The following is a 17,182-nucleotide window of genomic DNA, read 5'->3' on the forward strand; positions in this document are numbered from 1 at the left end:
TTTGTAATTCCTATAACACCCCTTATGTCTCTGTATAGAAACTGCAACATTCAGGTCCTACCTTTACACGTAGGCAGAGCTTTGTCCCATACAGGTTTCCCATCAGTCCCAATGATGCAGGTGAGAGTAGGCGGTCCTGCAATGGTGTACCCAGAATCACACTGATACGTCACAGTTGAGCCCAGCTTGTAGTCCATTCCCAATCTAGTTCCGTTCATAATGTTCCCAGGGTCGAAGCATGCTTCTCGTGGCTTTTCTGTCAAAAAACAAAACAAAACAAAACAAAATATAACATAGTACAATATAACAATTTAAAGAAATTGTTTACTTGGATAATGAAGATAGAAAAAAAATGGACATGACAAAAGTCCCTTTAAAACAGTCAGATCTCTCGGCAGCCATTTGCTTAATGACTCTAGGCAGTTATGTCTACTTGAATGGGAAAATCTCTAAAATTCTGCATCAAGTCGCGACAGTAATCGGATGCCCATTCTATTTCTGACACACTCCACATGCTTGTGCTACTTCAGACAACAGGACAAATGGATTTGGAAGATTCGCTATGATGTCCACGGACGTGTCCTGTGTAGACGTGGCATTAGACTGTTGCAGAACATAATCTTTTGCAAGTAGTTACAGGTTTCAGCTCATCTTGTTGTAAATCTTTGGATTAAATCGATTAAAAAATTAACTTTTAATCAAATTAATCATGATTAATTGCATCTAACATTAAAATTAACATATTTTTATATTTTAATAATTTAATCATCAATACTGTATGATGTCTTTATTGAATGGAATCCCACCCCCACAATTTTAGCCATTGATTACAGCCATTTAACATTAAAGTATAATTGAAAGCCATAATTTTTAACATTTAATATGCTTTAAAAATATAACAACTTTTAATTTAAGTGAACTTGAAACAATCTTTAGATAAACCCATTATAATAAATGTCACATTATCTGTGCCTTTAATACACCTTTTAATATAATAAACGGTCCTTATTTTCATTGTTTTTGACCCATGTAACCTTGTTTCAATATTTTCAGGTAGGTCTAACTGTAATATTCAGGTATAGGAAATATTCAGAAATTGTAATAAAATGTAAAAACACTATCTTCACTGTATAAATGAAGTATGGATTAATCATTATTAAAGCTACAAAAGTTATTCAGTCAAGAGCAGTGAGTGATTTTCTCTTTTTCTTTTGTTCTTTGAATAACCTTAATGACAGACTGTATTAATGAATCAGATTTCACATCGTTGTTGTGTAAATGTTCACTAAAACTGTTCATAACTTTTAAGTCAGTTACATAAAAATGTAGATAGGTCTAATTTGATACCAAAAAGTAAGACTAATTACCCTTGACGAACTGTAAGTTGGTCATACTAGGGCTTAAGACAGTCTTAACATAATGGCTATGTTTATGCAACTTGCCCATTTTCAGGGAGTTAACCAAAAAACCCATTCAATAACGCATTGACTTTAGGACGATGGAACCTGAAGTGCTAACTCGTTTCCGGGGTTCGGCCTACAAAAATACGTCATCCCTGTAGCACTCTATTGAGTTTTACATATATATATTTCCGTCATAACTCTCGGGAGTGTTTGGCATGGTAATGGGTGTGACAATGTTGATAAGTTTGGACTTGGCGGAATAGATCTGCTACGCTGCTGCTGCTACTAATACAGCAGGAACCAATCATCTGTGTCCTATAGATAATGATGTGATTACAAGCAGGTGAGTTAAAAGACCTATTTTATATATATATATATATATATATATATATGAACGCCACTGTTGATAAATGCTTAAGTCAGTAATTTGATTACATGATTTTAATTGATTGACAGCCTTAAATATAAGCAATCATACCTGTAATTTAATTGACCATGAACAAAACTAATCAGATGCACAATCACATCCCGCTCTTGTGTTACCTGCCAGCCATTCCCAGGGCTGAGACAGGTACCAGACAGCAAGAAAAAGAGAGGTAGCATAAGACGAAAAGTGAAGAGAGAGTAGACAGTGGCTTGAGGGCATTATGCATTAAAGCGAACTAACACCAGGGGAAAGGCAGGTAAACGCGCCGGGGATGAGGAAGATGGTCTCTGTCCTTCTAGCACCCGACACCGGGAGAAGGACAGTTGGAAAAAGTCCGGAGGTGGTGCTTAGAGAGGCTGCCAAACAACTTGACAGTTAACAGCTATCTGCCTGTGCTTTGGGGACCTGAGAAAGTGGGAAGGAGGTAGGGAAGATTCTATCTGCAAAATTGCAAGTGTGCAACACAATCTTCCTCGTTTCCACAACAACAGAGGAACAGCGAGTGCACCTGGAGTGCACCGCACAGACTAAAAGGAACAGGCCCAAAAAATAAATATTCTGTCATCATTTACAGCATACATGCTGCCTTTAGGAAAGGGGAACTTAACATTCAAACAGAGTATTCACATTTCTGCTCACCCTAATCTGCATATCTGTCATGAGACTGCCTGCCTTCACCGCCACCATATATATCAGATACAATAACTTCTTATTACCAGGCCCAAATGAGATGTGTGGAAATTTTCCACATTCTTTTGTCTTATTTTGGGTGGAATTCTGCAAAATGTACTGAAATGTGATTAAATGTGTCAAGATTGCCAGCCACACTCTTAAAGGAACAGTTCACCCAAAACTGACAAATCTGCCATTACTTTATGTGTATTATAACATTTATTTATAAAAGTTATTATAAATCATAACGCTTTACTAAAGACTTTTTACCCAGTTTGACTGTTTGACAGGAAATTCTGGGTCCATAAACGATATATAAATGATCTCATAAATGAAATCCCTGATCTACTGCAAAGGCATTCCTACCTCTAAGTGTCCAAACACTTTATATATATATATTTCTCCATTTATCAATATAATATTTTCCTCAAGGTATGAGAGTCTTTGGACTGTAATATTCACATATTCATTTCTTTCCCCTAGTAAGGACATTAATAATTGTGTTTACTGGTGTGTGATGAACAATAGCAGATAAAAGATTGCTTTATATAAAGGAAAACAGTAAGCAAATAAGGACACTGAATTAATTAAAAGAAAACAACAACAGAGAGAAACAGACTCTATCATTTCATTGTCATGTATGACACACTCTAATTAAAGCTTCGATGGAGAGAGTGAGACACATAATAGAAAGTGCTGTTGTTCTCGCAATGCAAAGGCAAGAACAAACAGCAAACAATGATATAATCACATTCAGATCTGAGCTTGTGAACAGTTAAATGAACAACACCAATAGCCCCTTTCACACATACAGTCTTTACTGGTAAATTACCGGTAAGTGATCATGTGTGAACAGGACCTTTTTAAAAATACTGGTAAATCAAATACTGGCAATTTACCAGTAAGGAAAGTTGTAAAATTACCAGTAAATTACCAGTATGATGCTGTGTGAACGCAAAATGAAGATTACAGGTATGAGTAAGAAGTCTGCTTTGAGCCAATTATAAAGTTGCAATCATAATCACTGCTTTTTAATAGTTTTTTTTTTTTTAATGTAAATAAATATGCACTAGATGGACATATTTAACCATTGCGCCACATCTCGCAGCTTTTTCAACATGTTCCGCTTGAGACCCAGCCTTCTTTTCATCAGTGCTGCGGCTTTGCAGTTGGATACTATTATACGTGTCTCGTGGTTTTAAGAGCAAAAGCGCATTCTGTTTGATCATCCCTTTATGCCTGTCACTCAGATGTCAAAATATGTTGTCAAATTGAACAGACAGTAAAACTAAATCGCTTCTCATACGGGAAAATGAAGACAACGGTGCAGCGTTTAAAGATCGACTGACATCACAGAATTTATGGTATTTTGGTGCTGATGTGTAAATGGTCTCTTAAAGGTAAAAAGCCAGAACGCCATTTCTTCTGTGAACAGCATATTTGTGTATTTGCCGGTAAAGTCATTCTGGTAAATTTACAGTAATTTACCGGGATTGCTGTGTGAAAGGGGCTAATGATTCAAAGTGAAATCGGTATTCATTCAATGGCTTCTACTCTACACTGTAAAAACCAAGCGTGCCACACGAGTCCTGAAAAATGAAGCCAAAGCATCTCGATCACCCCCAGTCGGCTGGATGCAGTATTAATTAATAAACAGATTAAATACATAAAGTATATTTGTGTAATTTAACAATTAATTATTGCAGGTTTTCATAATAGTATGAATTTGAATTTGACTGTTTTTATTCATTTTTAGCAATACTGAATCTGTTTTTGTGCAAGTGAGATGAGTAAATTCATGCTCACATTTGGTCTAGAAGTACAATAATCATCATGTTCACACAGCGCACACAACACCTCTGGACCTTACTTACAATTTCTCTCAACATTACAGTTTCCATCCTTTCTTGCATCCTTAAAAATTAAACAGGCCATTGTTTTATAACTAGTGTATATATAGTTGTTATATTGTTTTTAAACTGATGCATTCTTCAATAAGAGCACCTTTCTAAAGTTTGCATTATACTGCAATAGATTCATAATCATGCTGAAATGTGCCAAACAACCTTCTGTTCTTTTTTTTTTCTCTCCCTAACATTCTGAGGGTACGCAGAGTGGCAGGTGCTAGCTAGAAACAACACTAATGTCTCACAGATCTACACTTTAAAACTACACTTTTAAAACAGTCACTACTAGTGTTGCAGAAATTACACTTCACCTTTAAATTCAAGTCAGAAGAAGAAATGCAATGAAATGCTATCAATAATATAATCAATACTGCAGAATTAAGCACTCTATCAGGATTTAAACCACTGCACTGAGACGTGAAGCATAGAATTCGAATAGTCACATCACTTGTGTGTTATGATCGTGCTCTCTGATGAGCTTTCACAGCAAAAATCAAACTCCCATGTGTCACTCAGTTTTCCAATAAACACGGGACAAAACTAATGGCACGACATGAAAGTGAAATCCTGAAGCATTGTGGGATGTCGAGACCATCAACAAAGCAGTATAATACATTGGCAAGCAAGCTTTTAAAATGTATTGGGTATTCATGTGGAGCAAAGACAAAAGGTTGAAGTCAGAGTTCATCTACACTGTGCAATAGGCTGCCATTAAAATAATTACAATTAAAATATTCAACAATCCATGAACTGCACTTTTACTCAACCATAATCATCATATAAAAAGGGCCGTTGGGAGTGGAAATGATTTCAGGGAGGTGCATAGCACATTAGGGACGGTGCATTGTCATTGTCGCATGCCCTGATTTTCGAAATACAAACTCATTCTTTTTAAAAGAGCATTTACAAAGGGCGGATTGGCGAAACTTGCTCTTCCCATGGGGAATATTGCCAGGTATTCAATGAGGAAGGTTAATAGTATTACTGAAGAGAAACACAACATATAACTCAATACCACTTAAGAGTTTTTTGTTTTTTTTTCTTTGACTAATCACAGGAAAGTTGTACCCTTGCGAATCATTTAACAAATGCTCTTTCACTAACACATGCATTTAGTACTCCAGCACAGATGCCAAAGTTCCAAGTGGCGGTATTGTTAAAGGGTTAGTTCACCCAATAATTAAAATTCTGTCATTAATTACTCACCCTCATGTCGTTCCAAACCAGTAAGAGTTTTGTTCATCTTCAGAACACAAAAGAAGATCTTTTTTATGAAATCTGAGAGCTTTCTGTCCCTCCATAGACACCAACTGACACTGTGACGCTTCAAAAAGTTCATAAAGAGATCGAGAAACTAATCCATATGAATTGAGTGGTTTAGTCAAAATTTTCAGAAGAGACTTGATTGCTTTATATAATGAACAGATTTAATTTAGGCTTTTATTCACATATAAACATTGATCAGCGAACATAAACAGAATCTCAACCGAGCCTGCTTGATGCGTAAGAACAAACCTCTTGGGGAAGCTCAAACGTGCTGCAAGAATTAACCTCACTGGTTCTTGCAGAAGCTAGCGTGTTGCTGTGTAACACACAAAAAAGAACCTCATTGGTTCTTGTATATAAAGCAAACATGCTTGAGCTTCTGTTTACCACAACTGATGTGTGAGTTGATGAATATTTATATGTGAATAAAAACCTAAATCTGTTCATCATATAAAGAGATCGTGTCTCTTCAGAAAATTTGGACTAAACCACTCAATTCATATGGATTAGTTTTAGGATCTCTTTATGAACTCTTTATGAAGCGTCAAAGTGTCAGTTGCGTAGCTGTCTATGAAGGGACAAAAAGCTCTCAGATTTCATCAAAAAGATCTTCAATTTGTGTTTCAAAGATGAACAAAACTCTTACTGGTTTGGAACGACATGAGGGTGAGTAATTAATGACAGAATTTTAATTTTTGGGTGAACTAACCCTTTAAGGAACTCAAGAAAAGGCTACACAAACACAGTTGTCCTTCCTGTATTGATGTATTTCCAACTAAATTTTTAACAAGACATATTGAAGCATCCTTTTTTATAACATCCTATAGCCTTACAATTACTTCTTATCTGTGATTAAATATTTTCTACTTGTTATCACTACTCAGAGGACATTCTTGAGAGCCTTTTATTGGACACAGTTTTGATACGCCCGAGTGCAAGCCAAGTCATCAATATTTTTTATTCAATTTCCTGGAAGAGTAAGACTTTATTTAGGAGTCAAATTTAGGAGTAAACTAGCATAATGATGGCCTCAAACCTAATAGGCATGGACTAAAAGCCACAAAGCCATCCAATTTGAATTCAATGGAGTCTTTAATATCAGCATCTCTCAAATATTTAAAAATGCAGTGTGTGCTTTTAACGTGTCAGAGTTCCTTCAGCCTCTTCTTCTTGGAATGAGCAGGAAATAGTTGCAAATCTCCAGAGTCCTTATCTGGTCATCAGGGTCAGCATTTAATGGGTGTTACAGTATTGATGAATTCTTACTTTAATTTGTAAGTTACAAAGGAGCTGCTTAACATTAGCCATTGTCTTGTAAAACCTAATTCCATCCAAGAGTTTTTAGATAATTCAGATATTCTACCAGCCTTCACAGTCCACATAAAAGACAAATATCCATAGTCACTTATTTAAGATGAAAGCGAATCTAATTACTACAGCTTTAACTGGCAAAACATTCAAAACTATCTGACATTCCTAAAAGGAACAAGCTTTCATAGCCAAGAGAATTATCATCAAGAACATCTTTAGGTCACTTTTCACTCCAAATATAAAGAAATAAATTATTTTTAGGATTGCTAAGATTGTTTGCACTTTCATTGCAACTAAGCACTTATTATTAAGCCTCCTTATTATATAATTTTAATTATCTAAATTCTCATTTATATTAAAGCTGCTGTCAGTAACTTTTTTTTGGTTAAAAATGATCAAAATCAATTTTTGAGCAAGTACATAACATCTCCTTACCTTAGCCCAATTCACAACGGTAAGCTTGTAATAATGTTTTATAATTAGTGTGGTACTGGTGGGTTTTCGTGGGAAATTCGAGCATGTTGCCGTTTGTCTTTGCATCAGTGCATCACGTCTGTTTACATAAAGAACGAGTCCCAGCTAGTAGGTTATATCGCATGTGAGGTCGATCATTTATAACCTTTTCTAACAGCAGCTGCAATAATTAAACTCATCATTTGGATGGCGGATTGTATGGTATGACAAATTAACGTTACAGATTTGATTGTACATAAATTGAAATCTACAGCTAATACACACTAAATACACGTAGTCACGCAACGCTGATGTTGTTAACATTAACAATTTGAGAACAAAGTATAACAATAATAATAATAATTTGCATGGTTTGATGTGATCTGAGCTAGAATGTGTTTGAATGTCATAATTAAAAAAATCTTTCCTCAGCAGCACTAAAAGTTATTTTATTTTATGTTGAAATGTGACCTGGACATGTTTTCATGACACTCAACCTTAAATGCAATCTGAAAGTGACCACTGACCCCGTGGTTGTGCTTCACTTGTTTCCCAAGCCCTCCTCTCAAGGGAACAAACCATACACCTGCAGGGTGAGACTTGCCTTTATATTCAATGGCAAAGCCAGACATCCCCAGGGAGGCATCACTGCGAAAGGCCAGGAAAAGGCTGTTCCCACTGCTCTCGATGCGCTCGGGAACCTGGTTCCCCTGCAGACTGATGATCAAGGGTCCGTTGGAATCTTCGCCCTCATAGATATGGAGGAAGTCATAGCTGGGCTCCATGTTAAAACTGCACAACAAATGAAGAAGGAATTAAGGATTGCTAGATATTTGATTCAGTTGTTAAGCATTATGCATAAGGTCCCACCAATGTACTAAATTTAAAGCCACTAGATTTATTTTGAGCATAAAAAAAAAAAATCACTAGACCCTTTTAAATCCAAACATATGTTGATTTGGGATGTTGGTCTTCTGCATTGACAGGTCATGTAGAGGTGTCCCAACCAAGAAGGTTAACATGCTTAACAACATTTCTGTCAAACAAAACAGAGCTGGGCGATACACTGATTATTCACAATATCCTTTAGTGATGATTTTACTAGTTATTAAGCAATATCAATTGCAATGGCTTTAATGTGCTTAAATTGGCCATTAAGAATCCTAAAGAGCATGTCATTAGACTAGACAGACTCTGTGTGACATTTTTTCATTTATTAAAATGTTTTAGTAATTGCTTTCTATTATTATGTAATGATATGTTAAAGCATAAACAATATTTTTGATAAATGCTTTTAGTAAACAAGGATGTTAATCTAGGAAAGCGTTCAACGGTGACCAATACATCCTCGCTTAACCTGCTTCACCAGAAAGCCCACTAGTTTTCAGAAGGGAATCCTTCATTGTAGTTGGTCTGTTTTGTAATTGTAATGAAAGTCCATGAAGTCATGATGACTTCAGCAGAGTGAAACACAAGCAATCATAATCATTCTAAATATTTAAGTATGTGAGTTGATGATTATGATTGTTGATTTGTGTGTGAAGGCTTTGATACAGGACACTCATTAAATTGCAGTGATTTGAATTCATAATATGCTTCAACACTGATGTATTTCCACCCCTAAGTACAAAAAAAAAAACAATCACTGGCTTCTGTTTCAGGTCTTGCAAACCTGCTCAATTTGGCTACATTTTGAACACTTAAGGGTAAATTAGAGTATTCTGGGAAATTAAGCATCTATAATCCATAAAATAAAAGCTATTTAATTAAACATAATGAAACATCTATGATTTAAAAAGAACCTCCAATTGGTGGCAGTGATTCTTAATGTAATCTGGCAATGATATACTGACCACATCTGTCTAGAAATGCCCCATATGTACTTGGCACACTTCCTGGCCATTGAGTGTTTGTCATGAGCTACATTTTTTTATTATTTTATAATGTTTCCTGAGGTGCACTTATAATATTAGTAGGATTTTAGTTATGAAATTGTCATAATTTAGAAATAAAAAGCCATTTTCTACAATGATTTCAGCCTTGTTTAACTCAAATGCTCTGTTTAGTGGGCCATGTCTCCTTTAAGACTTCAGTGGTAATGCTTACTGCTATGGAGCATATTTGTATATTAAATAAGTATTACAGGATGAACTCTTTTGAAAACCTTTATTTTATATTTACTATTACACCTGTTGAGATTAACTAATCGTGAAATGGGTTTATTATATAATTATATTTTGATCTACTCCCATTTCATAGAAGGCTGCGGTGCTGAGCATTGTATACGCTGTTGAGCACACGAATGCAACAATCTCGCATTGCAACTCGCATTGCAACCCGACTGCACTCTCAAGAATGCTTTCATCATAATAGACACAATGCAAACATAATGCAAATAAGACTAGGGATGCACCGATATTAAAAATGGCCGATACTGATAACAGTTAATTCCTTATTTTTGAATGCAGATAACTGATATATTGGCTGATAAATCTAAATCCAAATTATTATATACATTTTTGACAGCCTAATTACAAAAAACAAAAGTCTCACCATTAAAAGCCATGTCCTAAGTACTTTAACATAAATCAAACATATACAAAACTGTAGCCTAGTTTGAACCAGTGTAAATTTTACAATTAATTTTTACACTCCTATGGCCAACTTTCTTTATCAAAAAAAAAAATATATATATATAATAATAATATTGCCTTACAAATAAATTAAATAATGCAAGGAAGTCAATGGACAACATTACTTGTGTATAAAGAATCAAAATGCATGTGCCATGGAGAAATAAAATGGAATAGCCTCTGCATGGACAATAATGAAATGATTATAATAAAACCATAATGTTGATGAAAATAATACGAGAAAAATAAAAGTGCAAGCTATTATTAATAATGCATCAATGTTTTTGAAAAGAAACATCTAAAATTAATATTACTGTTTCAAATAACAGCATTGCTGTTTGAGCTGCGAGCACTGAAGATGCAGAGCTGAATGAACACCGTTAAACTGAAACGCTTTGTAAGAGGGTTAATTAACTCAACCAATTGCATCGTATATAAAAACAGCAGATGATTATGATTCTACTAAGTGGAACAATGTGAAGTTGACCATTCACTGGCTTAATTTACTTGAGCATAAACAGCAACAAATGATTTTGCGACAAAGAATGTTTGACTCTGACTTGTACATGAGTCTTTACATATCAAAAATTGCAGACCACAGATTGTAATTAGAATTATCACATTTATTGGCATGTTGCAGAATTACTGTTGGGTCCATATCTTTCTGTAAAAGTCTGTTTGTGAATCCTGTGTCAAACTTTGACAGGTTTACCAATGAATTCAATAAAATGTAATAATAATAAAAAAAAAAAACTAAAAAAAAAATAAAAAAAAAAACTAATAATGCTCTCCTGAAATATATTTTAATATAAACTTTCAAGGTAATATTATTTTTAGTCTAGAGATCCCATTTTACATTTTTCTCCTGTCTGTCCATATCACTTGACTAACGTGCTAGATGGCGGACCAAAGAGGTGATCATGAAGAAGTATGTGCTGATCTGTGTCAGGGAGCCTTAATCAGGGAGTCAGGGAGTGCTAATGTATTCATATCTATTATGTAATAAAGAGGATGAAGTACAATGCAAGTCGTTTTGGTAGCTTGGTTTCAATAAAAGCGATTTTAGGACTAACGAGGATGTGTTGAGTTCTGAAACAACACTTCATCACAACCTCTCCATTCAACTAGGTTCGTCAACCATAACTCCAGGAACCTTGGAGTTGTGATTGATGATCATTTAAGCTTCACAGACCATATTGCTACAACCGCCTTATACAACATTAGGAAGATTAGACCCTTCCTATAGGAGCATTCTACACAACTTCTTGCCCAAGCTCTTGTTCTACCCAGACTGGACTATTGTAATGCTCTCTTGGCAGGCCTTCCAGCACGTACTGTCAAGCCTCTGCAACTGATCCAGAATGCGGCAGCAAGAGTGGTCTTTAACGAGCCGAAAAGAGCACACGTCACAGCTCTCTTCATCAGTTTGCACTGGCTGCCAATAGCCACTTGCATCAAATTCAAATTGTTTACCTACAAGAGAACCACTGGCTCTTCACCACTATACCTAAACTCACTACTTCAGATTCACTGTATTAGCTTGCGTTCTGCAAGTGAATGGCTCCTTGTGGTGCCATCCCAAAGAAGAACAAAATCACTCTCACAGACATTTTACTTGACTGTTCCCTGCTGGTGGAATGACCTGCCAAACTCAATCCAAGCAGCTGAGTCTTTAGCCATTTTCAAAAAACGTCTAAAGACATCTTTTTCATCAACACTTTACCCATTAATATTAGCACTTACTTTTTTCTGTTTCTATTCTCTCTCTATATTTATTTACTCATTCCAAAAAAAAAAAAAAAACTTGCTACGTGCACTTCGCTAGAATGACTGGGACTTGACACAGCACTTACTGTTGCCCTTTTGTTGATTTGATTGCTTCTATTGTTCTCATTTGTAAGTCGCTTTAGATAAAAGTGTCTGCTAAATGATTAAATGTAAATGCAAATGAAACATACAGTGTGTTTTCACAGTATAATGAACTCTTAGGGCCCTATCATACACCCGGCGCAATGCGGTGCCAGGCGCGACACAAGTGTTTTTTGCTAGTTTCAGCCCGAAGCAGTTATCATTTTCACGTCCTTCACCATGTTGTTTAAATAGCAAATGCATTTGCGCCCATTTGTGCACCCAGGGGTGTGCTGGTTTGAAAACAAGGTGTGTTCAGGCACATTGTTGGCTTGTTGCTATTTTGAGGCAACTGAAATAGACTGCACCATTGACCAACTGAAACATGGTCTAAAGTCAATGGCGCAATATTTGTTTTGTTATTTAAAGAGCGCGTTAGTAATATGCGCCTATACGCGGGTACACAACGTGCGTACACTCTGCTTATTACACACACCGAGACACACAGCTGCACACAAACATGCTAAATATTAAAAATAAAAGGATTACAATGTCAAAGATTATTATTGTATGCATAAAGATAGAAATGCTTTGGTGGAATCCAGCTTGCCCTGTAGATGGTCTGCTCATTGCGCGAGGTTAAAGCCATTTCCTCGCTAGAGAAGCGTTCAGTTTTTCCACTTGCAAATTCTGCCATGCAAATAGCGAATAGGCCATGGCGCGAACGCAACTGGCTTTTAAAAGGAATGGGAGATGAGACTCTGATTGGTTTATAGCACGTTACGCCCCCAAAACACACCCATTACTCATTATGAGAATAGGGACAACCTTTTTAGACCATGCGCCGGGCGCTTTAGACCATGCGCTTAGATCGTTAAAATAGGGCCCTTATATGTAAAAAGGTCAGAGGAAAATATGTCTCCATTAAATATGGTGGCTCAATTTAAATACATTTATAGAAACTGAAGTTTAAAAACAATTCCTTTCTGAATGGTGCATAACCCTGTAAAAGATGTTATACCCCTTTAGGTGGCATGAGAGTCAGAGGCGTCCAGCGCCGTATTAGCACATTACCTTTTGAAGATTAAAGCGACGACAAAGTCAGGGTTGACTTTTATCCGCCAGTCACACTCTTTTCCTGGTGGGTAGGGTTGAGGATAGTTGGGTGATAGAATTACCCCAGCAGGCCCTGTCACATTGCCCCCGCAGGTAGCTGTCATAACAAGGAGAGTGAGGACGAGAGATTATTTAATGCGATCCTTCAACACAACAACAATAAACAATGTTAAAGCAGCCTGATTACAGAATGATTGCTCTGACATCATTATCAGTTGATACAGCAGGATGACTATATCCCACAACATTAAATAATAATAATAACAATCAATAAATGTAACTAAAATTAATTGCAAAGGATATCACACAGGACTTTTTTTTACCAAACCATCTAAGAGATTTCTAGATATGAAGGGTATGTCTTGTTTGCAGAAAAAGTATTAATATACTGACTGTATTGACTGAACTCACAAGCAAAAAATAAATAAATAAATAAAATAATAAATAAAAATCTGTACTTGATGCTTGGCACTGAACAACACTGTTATAACAGGACCTGCCAATATTTTTTTTTTTTTTTTTTGCTGACTTTGGTTCTGGAAATATTTCTCCCATAAGCATCTAAAACAATTTTTCAATAAAAAAGTTTAAGTCATGAACCAGATCAATGAGCTCTGAGACCACAACATTAAAAATTTGGTTTGGAGCAAAAACTGGAACTAAGATACTGCAATAAAGACTGCATTTTATGTCTTTTTATGATGTAATGAACTACGTCTCATGAAGCATTGCAAAAGACTAGGTGAAAAAAAAAAGGCAATACACTATAAAACTACTGACCAAGTTAATGTCCATTGTATGAAATATAATGGATTATCAGTAAAATAACAAAATAGTAAAATGTATACAAATAATTGTGTAAAAGTACAGTGGGGTTTTATGGGAGTGAGCAGGTCACTGTAGAGTCAGATTCAGATTCTAATTCCTGCTTCCTTGTAAACACTCCCTTTTCTGATTGGTGGATTTCACTTTAGAATTATGGATAATGTTGCATTACACTGGGAATGCAGCAATTAAATTATTCTTTTCTCTCTCTTAATGAAGGTATAAAAGCACATATCATCCCTTAACAATCTCCAAGCTCAAGCTAGGTCTGTCTTGAACGGTTTAAACATTATCATTAAAAATCAATTTCTCTCTACAAAGAAGATGAATGTGAGTTTTACTTCTTGAACCCGACTACTGTGCTCTGTATGACCTTGTAGAATTTCATGGAAATATTAAAGCATGACATCAAAAAAGTCAAAAGGGACACTGGAGAAAAAAAAAAAAAGCCTTTCTTGAACATGCTTAGAAGGTGCAGAGCATACTGGACTGAAAAAAAAGAAGAAGAAAGAATAAGAAGCAGAAAAATACTGAAGGTCTGAGAGAAGGTCACAGTAATAATATAAAAGCAACTGTGTAATGCAGTGAGTGAGAGAGCTATACTTTACCCTATAACACTGAGCAAATATGAATATTTCTTAAATCTCTACAAGAAGACCACTGGATGGAGACATGAAAAGTAAGAACAGTTTTATGATGATTGGTGATTTTTTACAAACCCGATTCCAAAAAAGCTGGGACACTGTACAAATTGCGAATAAAAAAGGAATGCAATAATTTACAAATCTCATAAACTTATATTTTATTCACAATAGAATATAGATAACATATCAAATGTTGAAAGTGAGACATTTTGAAATGTCATGCCAAATATTGGCTCGTTTTGGATTTCATGAGAGCTACACATTCCAAAAAAGTTGGGACAGGTAGCAATAAGAGGCCGGAAAAGTTAAATGTACATATAAGGAACAGCTGGAGGACCAACTTATTGCAAATTATTAGGTCAATTGGCAACATGATTGGGTATAAAAAGAGCCTCTCAGACTGGCAGTGTCTCTCAGAAGTCAAGATGGGCAGAGGATCACCGATTCCCCCAATGCTGCGGCGAAAAATAGTGGAGCAATATCAGAAAGGAGTTTCTCAGAGAAAAATTGCAAAGAGTTTGAAGTTATCATCATCTACGGTGTATAATATCATCCAAAGATTTAGAGAATCTGGAACAATCTCTGTGCGTAAGGGTCAAGGCCGGAAAACCATACTGGATGCCCGTGATCTTCGGCCCTTGGACAGCACTGCATCACATACAGGAATGCTACTGTAATGGAAATCACAACATTGGCTCAGGAATACTTCCAGAAAACCTTGTCGGTGAACACAATCTACTGTGCCATTCGCCGTTGCCGGCTAAAACTCCATAGGTCAAAAAAGAAGCCATATCTAAACATGATCCAGAAGCGCAGGCGTTTTCTCTGGGCCAAGGCTCATTTAAAATGGACTGTGGCAAAGTGGAAAACTGTTCTGTGGTCAGACGAATCAAAATTTGAAGTTCTTTTTGGAAAACTGGGACGCCATGTCATCCGGACTAAAGAGGACAAGGACAACCCAAGTTGTTATCAGCGCTCAGTTCAGAAGCCTGCATCTCTGATGGTATGGGGTTGCATGAGTGCGTGTGGCATGGGCAGCTTACACATCTGGAAAGGCACCATCAATGCTGAAAGGTATATCCAAGTTCTAGAACAACATATGCTCCCATCCAGACGTCGTGTCTTTCAGGGAAGACCTTGCATTTTCCAAATGCCAGACCACATACTGCATCAATTACAACATCATGGCTGCGTAGAAGAAGGATCCGTGTACTGAAATGGCCAGCCTGCAGTCCAGATCTTTCACACATAGAAAACATTTGGCGCATCATAAAGAGGAAGATGCGACAAAGAAGACCTAAGACAGTTTAGCAACTAGAAGCCCGTATTAGACAAGAATAGGACAACATTCCTATTCTTAAACTTGAGCAACTTATCTCCTCAGTCCCCAGACGTTTGCAGACTGTTATAAAAAGAAGAGGGGATGCCACACAGTGGTAAACATGGCCTTGTCCCAACTTTTTTGAGATGTGTTGATGCCATGAAATTTAAAATCAACTTATTTTTCCCTTACAATTATACATTTTCTCAGTTTATACATTTGATATGTCATCTATGTTGTATTCTGAATAAAATATTGAAATTTTAAACTTCCACATCATTGCATTCCTTTTTTATTCACAATTTGTACAGTGTCCCAACTTTTTTGGAATCGGGTTTGTACTTTATGATTGGTGGTGGACAATTGAGTAGAGTTACAAAAACATACTGTGTTATTACAGTGGTAGGAAGGTTCTAGATGTTAATATATACTGCCTTGCGAACGTATTCAGCTCTGTCAGGTTGGATGGAAACTGTCAGTGGACAGCCATTTTCAGGTTTCTCCAGAGATGTTTAATTTGGATCAAATCCGCGCTCTGAGTCGCCCCTAAGCCACTCTTACCATTGGGATGGTATTGTACAGCAGTGCCTGGTTTCCTCCAGACATGACGATTAGAATTGAAGGTCATCAGATCAAAGAATCTTGTTTCTCATACTCTAAGAGTCCTTGCTTTTTTGCAAATTTCAAGCAGGGTTTCATGTGTCATGCACTGAGGAGACATATGATCTCTCCACATATGATCTCTGGAGCTCAACCAAAATGACTTGGTCACCTCTTTTACGGTGTGTGTCCACTGGCGTGGAGTGAGCGGAGCAGAGCGAGCATTTCCAATTGAGCTTCACGCTCGCGCGGTGCAATGTGGGATTGGCAGTGGACCGGATAAAGCATTGAGAGCAACTGAGAGGATCAAAAGGTTGAGCAATTCTCGACTTTATGCAAATATCAAGCAAAAAACGCAGGCAGCAGCCAATCGCTGTGACATTTAGGTAGTGACGTCTGTCTTGAGAGTTTAAAAAAACAGGCAGATTGTGCCAGAGTTTATGCTGGATTTAGTCCATATACATTGGACGCTTTGCAGTTGTTGTATGTATATATATATATATATATATATATATATATATATATATATATATATATATACACTACCAGTCAAAAGTTTGGAATCGGTAAGATTTTTTTATGTTTTTAAAAGAAGTTTTGTCTGCTCACCAAGGCTGCATTTATTTAATTAAAAATGCAGTAAAAACAGTAATATTGTGAAATATTATTATAATTTAATATAATTGTTTTCTGTTTGAATATATTTTATAAAGTAATTTATTCCTGTGATGGCAAAGCTGAATTTTCAGCATCATT

The 17,182-nt window shown here is 36.2% G+C and overlaps 1 protein-coding gene across 4 annotated transcripts in view; it reads right to left on the reverse strand.

The window, feature by feature from the left end:
* LOC127524842 (CUB and sushi domain-containing protein 1-like) overlaps positions 1 to 17,182 on the reverse strand; it is a 632,721-nt gene that overhangs the window by 114,450 nt on the left and 501,089 nt on the right. For all 4 annotated transcript variants that reach the window (XM_051916817.1, XM_051916816.1, XM_051916815.1 and 1 more), the window contains 3 exons: positions 12,995 to 13,133; positions 8,044 to 8,231; positions 62 to 256 (listed from right to left, as the gene is read on the reverse strand). In XM_051916817.1, the coding sequence (XP_051772777.1) occupies positions 62 to 256; positions 8,044 to 8,231; positions 12,995 to 13,133 (522 nt within the window). The remainder of the gene's footprint in view (positions 1 to 61; positions 257 to 8,043; positions 8,232 to 12,994; positions 13,134 to 17,182) is intronic.

The sequence above is a fragment of the Ctenopharyngodon idella genome, chromosome 13, assembly GCF_019924925.1.
Source record: "Ctenopharyngodon idella isolate HZGC_01 chromosome 13, HZGC01, whole genome shotgun sequence".
Lineage (NCBI taxonomy): Eukaryota > Metazoa > Chordata > Actinopteri > Cypriniformes > Xenocyprididae > Ctenopharyngodon > Ctenopharyngodon idella.